Below are 12,620 nucleotides of genomic sequence, written 5' to 3' on the forward strand. Positions count from 1 at the left end.
TGGAACATACTTCAAAGGCTCTGAATGCTTTAGATATGAGAATATATAAATGGAGAATATGGCTCAGTTCTTTTGGCATGCTTCAGGACACTCAGGTTGGAGAGGAGATGAGTTTGGTTGCATTGCTGTAGAGTGGCTAAAAGAAAGCCGCCAGTGTGGGCTCAGCGTAGACTTCACACGAGTGCTTTCTGTGTATGTACAGTACGCCACCAGGGAGTGCAGGGCTGAAAAGGCGTCCTCTGTGTGCTCGGCATGCACACAGGCTCACACTCCACCAGGCCTGACCGTGGCTCCAGGCAGCTCTCGGCCTCAAACTGAACGCTTCATTAAAGCATACCGACTCCCCTCAGCCCACATTTGTTCCCCCGTGCTCCATTGTGGAAGAAAGAAGGGATGAATAATGTATTTCACGTTGAAGGACTGAGGCCTTCTTTTCCTTCTGCATAGTCATGTGCTGGACACTCATGGACTCTACAGAGCATACACACCTAATATTATACATACTTCCTGTTTCCAGCATGTATTTCTTATACACCAGTACAAAGAAAAAGTTCTGGGAGTACCATGGTACAGTAGAGTCATGTCATGAGAATTACATAATATTATACATGCACTGTTGTAAAGTACATAAACTCTTCCTTCATGTGAAACTCAAATACTATTTTTAGTTTTATTTTATTAATTTATTAATTTTTTTTATTGTACTTTATAAATTTTAATAAGAGAGTACTATGTACTTCAAAGAATAGCATGGTACTTTTTTGTTAGTATAATATATGCTGTGTTGTGATGCGTTTTCTGTGGCAATACTGCAGCACATACAGTTCTCATGTCAAATGGCCACTGTCTCTCATCTTTTGACAATTTTGGCTTTACCGCTTTGGGTAAGGTTTATAGCCAAGCCTGGAGTAATAAAACCTCCTCAGCATTTTTGGATATTTTTTTCCACCACTAGTTGCCTAATTTTCCTTTGCCATGGCTTACAAATAGAGAAAATTGTATAATTTATTACAACTTTCACAGACATCATTTATTTATTGGTTCAAGATGTTCAAAATCCCCACACATGGTTGGATTGAGCACAAATTCAGTCTCCTTTATGTCAGCAGGAATAATCCGTAGAAGCCCCAGTTCTTCCTGTCTGTCTGCTGTTTCTCTAAGTTAATTATTTCACATATTATGATGATCCTAGTACATTTGTGTCAGCTGTGTTTGTGTAAATACTCTAATGTGGGTGGATGTACACAGACCAGACCTTGATTTGTTGTACTAGTTAAGTAAAGATAGTTAAACACACAACTTGCATCTACTGCAAACCCACCCACATGCACACTTTCATATACAAACACCCACTCATTCGACTTTGCTCTGACTGACAGGCCGTTTGTGTTTATCATCATAGACTAATTTGTTCTACAAGGATTTGTTCTGCTTGCAAGGTCACAGTCTAGGGCCACGCACACAGGGCCCCTGTTGTGCACCACTTACACGTACACACACACTTCCAGTAAGGACTCCTCCTCTGTTCTCACCAGTTAACCAAAAAGGGCCCTTTGAAGTCAGCTGGAGTCTAGTTGTTACTGGAAAAACAGCTTCTGAAAAAAAAACTTTTTACCCTCTTGATATAATGTTGCCCTGTGAATTTGTGTGTTAATTATATTCTCAATTTTTTACCTCACGACTTTTGCCTTTCCAAGTATTCATACATTTACCTTACGTTTTGAAACCGTAGCTTTCTAAACTTCAAAATACTCATGATTTTATACTAAAATAAAGCTCTAGTCATTTAAAAATGTACATGGCTGCAAGTGACTAGCACTAAGTGTCTAGCTACAGTAAGGCTACTGTTTTTGTGCTATAAGCTGTTAGCAATAAATAGCTAGATCCAGTCAGGCTACTCTTATGAAAATGTAGTTAGCTACAAGCTATTAGCAATGAGTTGGCTAATGATAAAAAAAACTGTGTGCTACAAGCTAGCAATAAATAGACAACAGTGTCCAACCACTTTTTCAGCGGCCTTGGTTCAGGCAGGATTTTTCCCATTCATTTTTCTCATAGGGATTTTGTTAAAGATTTTAAAGCCATGAACCAAACCAACTAGCCATGAGGTGAATAACAACATTACAAACATTGAATTGAAACAAAAATGTATTGGTCAAAGAAATTGGACAAAAAGAGAAGGGTACAGTACCTAACAGCTTTAATAAGGGAAATAACCTATGAAGCATTGCAAAATCAAAATAAGAAATAGAAAACTATTTAAATATGTTAATTCTGCAGAAACTATAATTTATGTATATTGCAAAAAATGCATATATTTTCACATTTTTAAGTAGTTTAGCATGGGAAATTGACTGTACTTCATTCATGCTGCTTTATAGGAGTTGGCGGGCACTAAATAATTTTATTTTTATTTTTTTTTTGGTGTCATTTTGCATGTTTTAATTCCCTGATTGGTAAAGATGCTTTTGCAGAATCATGGGTAATGTAGCTTTTGCGTTTAAATACAATTATTTAAAAATAAGTTGAAATAATGTGGACTGATAGCTTCAACATAGCAAAGCAAAGCAAAATCACAGTAGGTCTGTCTAAAGGATACAAGTTATTCTTAATAATCGATTTATATAGTTAGCTGCAAGTTAAAATCAGTACAAAGCTAGCCAAATTAAAGCTGTTTAAGTAATGTATTTTTTATATAGCCTATATACCTGTCTGATGATGGCACTATTTTTTTTTTTTTAAATCAGAACGGTATAACTATAACTAGAACATCTGAACAAACCGATCCAACAAGGCTTCTCACAGTAAATTTTCACAATTCACACATGTGATGTTGGTTCTGGAATGTTCCTTCAGGATATGACATAGTAGTGACTAGCAATGTTGTTGTGAGCAGGCTTTGGCAGCTAATGAAGAATGAACTGTAGAATTCATTACAGCCAGTCCTGTGATTTATGCTGGCCAAAGCATTGCAGAGCTAACTGCTGCTGTCTCAAGAGGGGACGATGTCTTTACCAGGTTTAGTCAGACCTCCGCTACTGTGAGCAGAGAGAGACTGCATCGGAAAAGTCAACAGCACAATTTGGATTTGCTTTGGATTTGGATATATTTGTTCCAGTGAATCTAAAAATGGCTGATGGGGGATTTGGATCTGGTTTACTTTAGACTAACTAGTGGATGAATTTATCTTTTTCTGACTCTGTACAGCATTTATCATTTACATTTATCTTGTTTTTAGCAATTCCATTATGATTTCAAAAGCTACACTTCCTCTTTTATGCAACCCTTTCTTCTCTATCAAGCTTAACAGCTTAAGGGTGTAAAAAAAACGTCCTGGTGAATGTGTCTGAAATATGAAAATGATACTGCTATCTAACAATTGAACAATGGAAAATTAATGTTTATTTAGAAAAAAGTCTCACAGTGGGCCTTGAGTTTGCAAGATTTCAGACAGGTGCGTGACTTGTCATGCGCGGTGATCCCATCAGTCACAGAGTCAAAGCGAGCGAGGGATCTGGAGAATGGACATGCAGCAAATCAGGCCTGATGAGAGGCACTCTTTCCATGCTGTTTGAGTCCTTTCCAGTCCTGCATAACGTTCTGTCTGGACTGCTCCAGTTCCATTAACCACAGCCCTCTATGTCGTGCCAAGTGGGGCGGCCTTTATTGGCCAGTTTGCTTTGTTTGTTTGTATGTTTTATCCATTTCTGGTTAGTATCCAGCAGTTTGGCCAATGAGGATGGAATGATATCTATTTATAATCATTTTCACCAAAGCATGGTTGGGTGCTTATCAGCAGGCCCAGACAGAATCTGCAGATATTTACATTTAAACATAAAGGAATGCATTAAATGGAATTAAGAATGCTGCACTCTTAAAGTATAGATCAGTTCAGCCAAGCTAGACACACAAGGGGCAGAACTAATAAATACATCACAGTTCTGTGGAAATGTATGCAACTTTCTGAAGAAGCCTGGGTCTGCTTCTCAGATTCCAAACTTGTAAATACTTCTCCTTTGGATGAATCTGAATCATTGTAGGAGACAAAAACAATAGTAATTCACAAATGATTTGTGGTAGCCATGTTAACTCATCACTGGGGGGTGCATTCCTTGATTCTAGTCTCTTGTTTTTCCAGTTTGTTCTTAACTGATTGTAATGCATGTATGTTTATCATAAATTATAACATACTGAGGTGAATATGAATATTTGACTGTTTGTTTCTTTTCTACATGCACAGGGCCCGCGGAGGTTCCGATGATGTCACCCAATGGATCCATCCCACCCATCCATGTGCCTCCCGGCTACATCTCACAGGTGAGTACAAAATGTCAATGTTATAATTTCAGGATAGTATCATAATCATAATAGACTCACAGGGACAACATGTCACATGCCCAAAAACATAAGCTAGAATATTTATTTTCTGCTTCATTTAAATGACACAACACATTATAAATTAGCAGAGTTGCCTTGCTGTGCCAAAACTTTATTTGAGAATGTGCTTACTAGTGTGCATGTATGTGACGGCTTTAAATCTTTTGAAAAAAAAAAAAAAATCAATAATGCAAAAACAGAATTTAATAATGCCCTCAGGAGCGACTACCTCTCACCTCTTTGAGTAAGACTTGTGGTCTGTCCAGGACTCTTACATCTTACATGATCCTTTAGGCTTTATACAAGAATCTGTCGTTGTTCCAAACCACATAGTGATTCCTATCTGCCAGATGAAAGAAGTAATCAATATGTACCAAGTGCTGATCTGGAATGAGCTCTCCAAACCATAATCTTTATCTTGCTCATGATCGGCCAGACATGAAAGCAGACCCCGGACCAGTAGCTGTCAGAGAGATACAATCAGCACGGCAACAGCTCTGGGCCTGGAGCCTAGTGGTTACATTACGTCTTCATTTAGAGTTCAACCTCACCTCCGCTTCTACCCACAAGCTGACATACGCCATTTCTGACTCCTATGCTGAATTGGACTATTGAGAATATTTGTATTTTGACTAGTTTGTGATTTATGAAAAAAGTTATATTTATTAAGATATTTATTAAGACCTGTGGTTCTTAATTGGTAGTTTGAGACCCAAAAATTCACTTGAAAAAAAAAAAAACACTTATGTAAATGATCCAGATACCTGCTAGAATGTCATGGAAGACCAAGCAGAGAGTTAATACTGCGGAGAGAGAAAGTTGGGGAGTCTTATGACCCTGTAACCAGTGTTGAGTAAAGGTTGTTATCTGGTGATGCTGTTTCCCAGAAAGGCAGATTAGAACACTAACAGATTAGACCTCTGTTTACTTATAGTTGGTTTCCTAATTTAGTTTTTTCTGTACCCTGTACTCTCAATTGGAAAACAAAAAGGCGTCATGCACCCATTTTCTTTTTGATTGTGGGCCAGTGGCAGTCCTGGCTCATTTGGTGGGCTTGGTGAGATTAGACATGACCAAAAAAAAAAAAAAAAACTTGTAATATGTTTTTTTTTTTTTTTTTTTTTTTATACTTAAACTGACTCGTGTACATCACATTATATTGCTATTGCAAAAATCGTTATTATATAATTCAAACTATGAGGACATTATTTCTAAGTCAAGTAGATTTTAAATGCAGCTTTTAAATGGGCATGACTTTTCGCCCCTCCTGTGGCAGTTGAAGGAATCTGCTAATTGTCCAAAGGTCATTGTATTTGTGTGTAATTCAGGTCAGTGCCAGCTAGGAGCGGGAAGCACAGTCAGAACTGTGGCCATCTAACGACAGCAGGCCAGTATCCAGACACATTTAGTAGCAACTTTTTCTTTTCAGACTAATTCATCCTTATTGTACAGTACAGCTCTCAAAACTGAGATCACCTCAGTTGAGTATTATGAAATCATAATGACCGCTGATATTTAGCAGTCATATTGTCACCCTACTTGACCTTGCGTTGTCTGGCAGTTTCATTGCATTCTCCTCCATAATTGTGTTTCTAGTATTGCAGTGGGGCTGAACAGGATCTGTTTTTTGTAAGAATTAATATAGTAATTATGGTTTTATTATGTATAAATTGGATGCACTTTTAAGTAAAATTGATTACACACATCTACTTTTAAAATCTAGGTCATATTAGTAGATCATATTTGGTGAACCAGAGCGGAGGAATATTATAATGAACAAAAACTAAAACAAGAAAAACTTTTTTGTTACTTGAAATCAAATAAATGTTAACTGAAATAAAATATTAAAAAATCTAACTTTTTTATTTCAGTTATGTCAATGCAACATTTCTCATTTACATTTAATTAAAAAAAACTATATAGACATTTAAAAAAGGCAAAAAATTGAAACCGGTGAAGTGGTGTTCATTTACTGGATAGGATTTCACAATATCATGCAGTGTTGTCATGAGACTTAGTATTATGAAATAATAATACTTGTTATTATTTTCTCATGAAATTGCATTGATATTTCAGGGCCTTGCATCAATATTTACTGTTCATACATTTTTTATTTGTACATTCATGTGAGTTTAAGCTGGAAAAGTCAATAATTTTGAAAATTCATTAAAATGAATAAAATCTTATGTTCTTACTATAGGTGTTGGAGGACAACACAGGGGTCCGAAGAGTGGTAGTCACCCCTCAGTCTCCAGAATGTTATCCTCCCAGTTATTCCCCAGCCATCTCTCCAACTCATCACTTGCCTCCATACATGGCCCCACCACCCTTTATTCCCAACTCACACACGGCTTTCTACCCACCCGTCAGCCCTGGGGACATCCCCCCTCACCAGTACTACCAGCATCATATCCCACCCATGTACAATGAAGGTAAGAGTGTATGATCACCGACTTATTCTGCTCTCTACTCTCCTATTAACATGTCAAGTGAAATCTCTTCAAGTGAAGTTTCTCAGAAGAACACCATAGTTATGCGAGAGATGACAAAGGTTTTCAGCAAATGCAAAGTTTTGCAATAGTTTTGTGAGAGCATGCAAATGTTTTGCAAGTGAATGCAATGTTTCTCAGCCAAACTTAATATTTTTATGTTAGAATGCTAATTTTTTGCAAGTGAACACAAAATTTCTCAGGCAAACGCGATCGTTTGAGAGAGAATGCAAATGTTTTTCAAAGTTTCTCTGGAAACAATAATTTGGTAAGGGAAGTTTTACAAGAGAAAACAAGTGTTTTGCAAGTGAATACAATGTCTTCTGGGAACACAGTGCTAAGTGAGAATGCAGTTTCGCAAGTGAAAGCATAGTTTCTCAGGTAAATGCAACAGTTTTGCGAGAGAACCCAAATCTCTTGCAAGTAAACGCAAAGTTTCTCAGGCAAACACAATAGTTTTGCAAGTGAACACCAAGTTTCTCAGAAGAACAACATAGTTTTGAGAGAGATTGCAAATGTTTTTCAGCAAACACAAAGTTTCTTAGGGGAATGCAATAGTTTTGCGAGAGAATGCCAATGTTTTGTAAGTGAATGCAAAGTTTTTTTTCAGGCAAACTCATGTTTATGTGAGAATGCACATTTTTTTTGCAAGTGAACGCAAGGTTTTTTTTAGGCAAACGCAATAGTTTTGCGAGAGAATTCAAATCTTTTGCAAGTGAACAAAATTTCTCAGAAGAACAACAGTTTTGAGAGAGATCGCAAATGTTTTTCAGCAAACGCGAAGTTTCTTAGGGAAATGCAATAGTTTTGCGAGAGAACACAAATCTTTTGCAAGTGAACACAAAGTTTCTCAGACAAACACAATAGTTTGAGAGAGAATGCAAATGTTTTGCAAGTAAAAGCAATGTTTTTCAGGAAACAGTACTTTGTGAGAGAATTCAATAATTTTGCGAGAGAACGCAACATTTTGGGGGAAAATACAGTGGTTTTGCAAATGAACGCAAATGCTTTGTAAGTGAATGCAGTTTCTTGGGGGAACATAATACAGTTGTGAGAAAACCAAAAACTTTAGCAGCTCTTGTCTTTTTTCCATCACTTCCATCACTTCTCTTAGTTACTTCTCTTAGTTGCTCCGTATATTTTCTCCATACCTGCTTTTAAAAATTGCAATTTTTGCTATTACCAACTTAAATAGGTGCTTCATTTTTAAAGGATTGTTTTGTTGCCGCAGAGATAATTCCTTTGTATGGGATGAACTACATTGGACGAGATGAGCAGTACAAACCACCACCAAAGAAGATGAAGGACAGACTGGAGCGTCAGAATCGTCTCAACAGCCCTCCCTCCATCTATAAGAGCAACATGGGCTGCAACAACATGTACAATGGCTACGGCAAGGTCCACGGTAATCTTGGAGGGGGCGGAGGAGGAGGAAGCAGTCCTGGAGCTAAAAAAAACACCCGTGGAGCTCGGAGTAGCCCCAGGTCCAGTGAGCCAGACTTACAAGGTAAGAACATTTGCAGGTCTGAAGGTTTGTTTTTAAAATCATAGTCTATCATTCAGAAGTTTGGGGGGGAATGATTTCTGAAGGATCATGTGACACTAAATATTGGAGTAGTGGCTGGTTAAAAATGTAGCTTTGCCATCACAGAGAGAAAAAAAAAAAAATGTATTAAAATGGAAAACAGTTATTTTAAATTCTAATAATATTCTCAAAATAATACTGTTTTTACTAAATTTTAATCAAATAAATTCAGCCCTCTTGGCCATAAGAGACTTCTTTCAAAAACATTTAAAAAAAATCTTAATGACCCCCAAAATGTTACAATATTGTCATATAAAATAATATATTTGTATTTTTAATATAATTTGAAAATATTATTGTAGTATTATTAATGTAATAAAAATAAATCAATGTAAAGTCCTGTTCTTTCATCATGTAAAAGCTAAGTTTCAAGGAATTTCATGAGTCAGAGCAAAGTGAGATGGTTATATTCTGCTTTGTGCCAAAAATTCTCGACAACGTTTACACAGGACATTATAGATGTTATTGTGGTTACATTAAATCATCTTGTACATGGCTAGAATATTTAGCCTCTGATGTTTCACGGCATCCATTAGACATCTGTAATACATGCTTCCCCGTGTACCCACAATGTTTTTCTCTCTCCTCTTAAAAAAAAAAAAAAAAAAAAAAGATAAGTGCATTAATGGTAAAGGGGGTCATCATGCCGCGTAAACTGCATAGCTGGGAATCGCAAAGGTGCTATCATTTTTCCAGCACCCACAATGTGGCCCTTGTGTCTCAGGTTGGGCCTCTGCTGAAAGGCAGCCCACATACCTGTGGAGTCCTGTTCTCCCAATGAAGGGGTCCTTTGAGCTTGGCCACAGATCCTCACCAATTCCACATGTGCCTTATCAGGCCCCCTGCAGTGCCGATTGGGGAAGAGCTCCATTTAAGATGCTGTTCACATGCTGTTTCCCACTCTCAGGAACATTTTCTTAACATAAATATTTTATGTGTACATCCATAACTGTTCGAAATTATTTAAATGCCCGCCTGCGCTCCAGAAGGTCATTGCCGTTTTTCTGCACTTCTGCCAATTTCTTTTCTTCTTTGTTCTTTCAGCCTTTGGTGTCCTTGTAGTTTTTGCTTTAAATTATGTAAGTGCCACTGATCCCAGGTGTTTCGTCAATGCATCAACATTTGCAAGTGCTGACAAGTGCGGCAAAGGGAATGACCCCTTTGGGCAGTTTTGGCCCTCAAAAAAAGCATCCATATTTAATGTATTAGTCTGTGTTTTATGTTAAAGGCAGAACATATAGTATTATATGCAGGTGTTGTAAGACTTGACTCAGTGCACACTGACATCATGGAAACACGATTTGTCTGCTGCAAGCACAAGCCGCCTGTTCTTTGATCAGCTAACGACAGGCCTTCCCAGTCTAATAAGCAAAACAAGAATTGCTCATACAGTACATCCATATGGTGTTTCAATGTTACACACACACTTGGAGTATCTTCAGGATCAAAGGCGAACACCAGCTGTGGCAGAGTTCCCAGGAGATAAGACTAGCCTGTGAAGCTATTACTCAATAACTTTGGCTGCTGTACACTTTATACATATACAGTTAGATGATTATTTGTTGATGGTTGTTTTGTGTTGCATATTGAATAATGGAGAAAAAAAGAAAACATCTTTACATGATATTTAAAAGTAATCTGTTTTTTTATTCAATATTGATGTCAAAATGTATGAAGAGGTGTAGTAAATTAGCCGGTAAAGAAATTGGGACAATTAGCGGAAGTTTGTATGCTGATCAGATTTTATTATTTTATTTCTTGACAAGCATTAGTTTTTTTTTTTTTTTTTTTTTGGTTTGCTTTGCTTTGCTTTGATTTTGCTTTGATTTTGCTTTGTTTTGTTTTTAGTCCATACAATGCAAGTCAATGAGATCCAATTTTGTTTTGGACTACATTGTATAGACAAGTCAGAGTAATCCTTCTTTGTATTCCACAGAAAACAGAAGTCATGCTGGCTTGGAATGACATGAGAGTCAGTAAATGATGACATTTTTCATTTTCTGGTAAACTATCCCTTTAAAGCTGACAAATGATCTTACATGTTGTTTGGTTATTGAACATAATAGGGTGTAAAAGCTTGCAGTCAGTGTAGGCCAAGCGGATGAGTGTTGTGGAGGTCAAAAGAAGCAGGGCACTGGGGTCGAGTATAATAGACCGCAGCGTGTGGCTCTCCTCTGTGGAATCGACTGAATGCTTGATGAAGGATAGAAAACAAACTTGAGGCTTCTTGCTCACGTCACTTACTGAGGGCTACAGCCATCTGGGCCTCACTGCAGCCTTGCTTCTAGGCATAAATCATCACAACCACATATACACATATGCAGACTACTTGGCTCCCCGGGTCACGCCGGAGATCAGGTTAAGTTTAAGGTTTTTTTTTTTCTTTCTGAGAGGAAGCCGCAATAGTGTGATCAAACTCTTAAGACTGATAAAAGAGAGCAATGGAAGGAAATGAGAAAGAGGTGGACAACAAAAGGGCAGACATTCCAACTGTCAAAAATACTGTGTTGTTGGCATAGCAGCTTGAAGATCCAGGCCTGGCTACCAGACACAACTAGAGCTGTGAAAACAACTCAACTCGTCCTCTCTCAGCACTTCGCCTGGACAGGCTTTGCTCAGATCACCCCATAGGCACAAACGCGCTCACCTCAGCTCACGAAGCTCAATTACATAAGACAGGAAACCACTTCCCGGGGCCCATCAGCTCCTTTCTAAAGCTGCAAGGATATTTGTGCTTTCTACCGCTCCACCCTCATTAACTAGATTAGGCTGAGGCTAAGCCTGTGTGCAGAGCAAGATTAACCTTCTCATGGTCTCAGGCTTGCAGCACTTCAACCTTAACTCCTTTCTATCTTCAGCTTTTCTTGTGTTTGCATGGACTCAAGCAGAAACAGATGTTCACTTCTGCTCCACTTTGGCGCTGTGCATTTCCTCCAGCCACGTGCTTTCACTCCGTCATTACAGTCCAGAAGCAACAGATGTTCCTTAATCTTGACTTAGTTTTTTGCCACAATGGTAATAGTTTCCCACATTCACTCCCTCACAACATATGAGTAACTGAGAAAGGTTATGCCCCGAAGTCACTTCAGTGACCGCATGCGATGGAGCAACAATGGGTGATGCAACATGGGGAAACCAAATCATATGAGAAGGTCAAGGGCAGATAAGACCTGGTAACCGGATGCTAGCTCTCCATCTAGTTAAACATGACCTTTCAGTTATCTGCTGGTGTTTATTTGATCTTTTAAAGTTTGCACGGCAGAACTCAAACTTATCTTATGAGTCTGGGTAGGTTGTTTTTTAAGAAGATGCCATAGAAGGTGCTGAGAACTTGGAGTGTGTGTGTGTGTGTGTGTGTTTCTGAGAAGTTCCTCTTACAGCTCTTACAGTAAGACAATGCACAAACTGTGTCTGTTTCAGTGGAAGTGTTTGTCTGTGCCAGGGTTATTAGTGGTGGTTTCTGCTAAATGTGCATGTGAAGACAAGCCTTTAGATGACTGCAGTTCTATTGTATCAATCAAATCCAAACTTTTTACTCCATGTACTCTGGTGAAATTTTAGATATAATATATATGTAAATACAAATAGTAAAGTGAAGATGTGAAAAGCAAAGTCGGCTCATTTTCACTGCTCAAAATCATTTTCTTATTACTGTTGAAATATTTGTAATTTCATTAAATGTTTCTTTACCATTTTCCTTACATACACTATTCTTTACATAGATATGATGTTTAAAAAATATATATTTTATAACTTATTTTTGCTGGAAACTGGGAAATTTGTATCCTAATGGACATTCAGCAAATCTAAAATATTAAAGGACAGTGCAGCAGTGAAAAGAGAAAGTTATGTCAACTGATCCAAAACTTCCTTACATGTTTCAAGGTCAGCTGGTCATTTTACTTTCACATGATGCACATTTATAAAAGTGCAAAATTATTTAAGACTTTAAGATGTTGCATAAAATGTGTGGAATAATGATTCAATAAGGAGGTAAATAAGGAGGTAAAATGTAAACACGAAAATAGACTGGCACCTGTGGAGAATGTGCCACTAGGAATCCAGAGCAGGTCTCCCAGGTTCAGTCTCTCTGTAGCTCTCAGTAGTCTCGTTCCCTCTGGCCTCCACCTCTCTCCTTTTCCCTCTATCCCTCCTTTCTAGCCTCTGCC

General features: G+C 37.9%; 1 protein-coding gene across 1 annotated transcript in view; it reads left to right on the top strand.

Moving 5' to 3' along the window:
* Positions 1 to 12,620, top strand: part of LOC109105100 (fibronectin type III domain-containing protein 3B-like) — a 127,581-nt gene that overhangs the window by 74,093 nt on the left and 40,868 nt on the right. Inside the window, exons 4-6 of the mRNA XM_042718267.1 lie at positions 4,241 to 4,317; positions 6,578 to 6,809; positions 8,098 to 8,373. Coding sequence (XP_042574201.1) covers positions 4,241 to 4,317; positions 6,578 to 6,809; positions 8,098 to 8,373 — 585 coding nt within the window. The remainder of the gene's footprint in view (positions 1 to 4,240; positions 4,318 to 6,577; positions 6,810 to 8,097; positions 8,374 to 12,620) is intronic.

This window comes from Cyprinus carpio, chromosome B2 (genome assembly GCF_018340385.1).
Source record: "Cyprinus carpio isolate SPL01 chromosome B2, ASM1834038v1, whole genome shotgun sequence".
Taxonomy (NCBI): domain Eukaryota; kingdom Metazoa; phylum Chordata; class Actinopteri; order Cypriniformes; family Cyprinidae; genus Cyprinus; species Cyprinus carpio.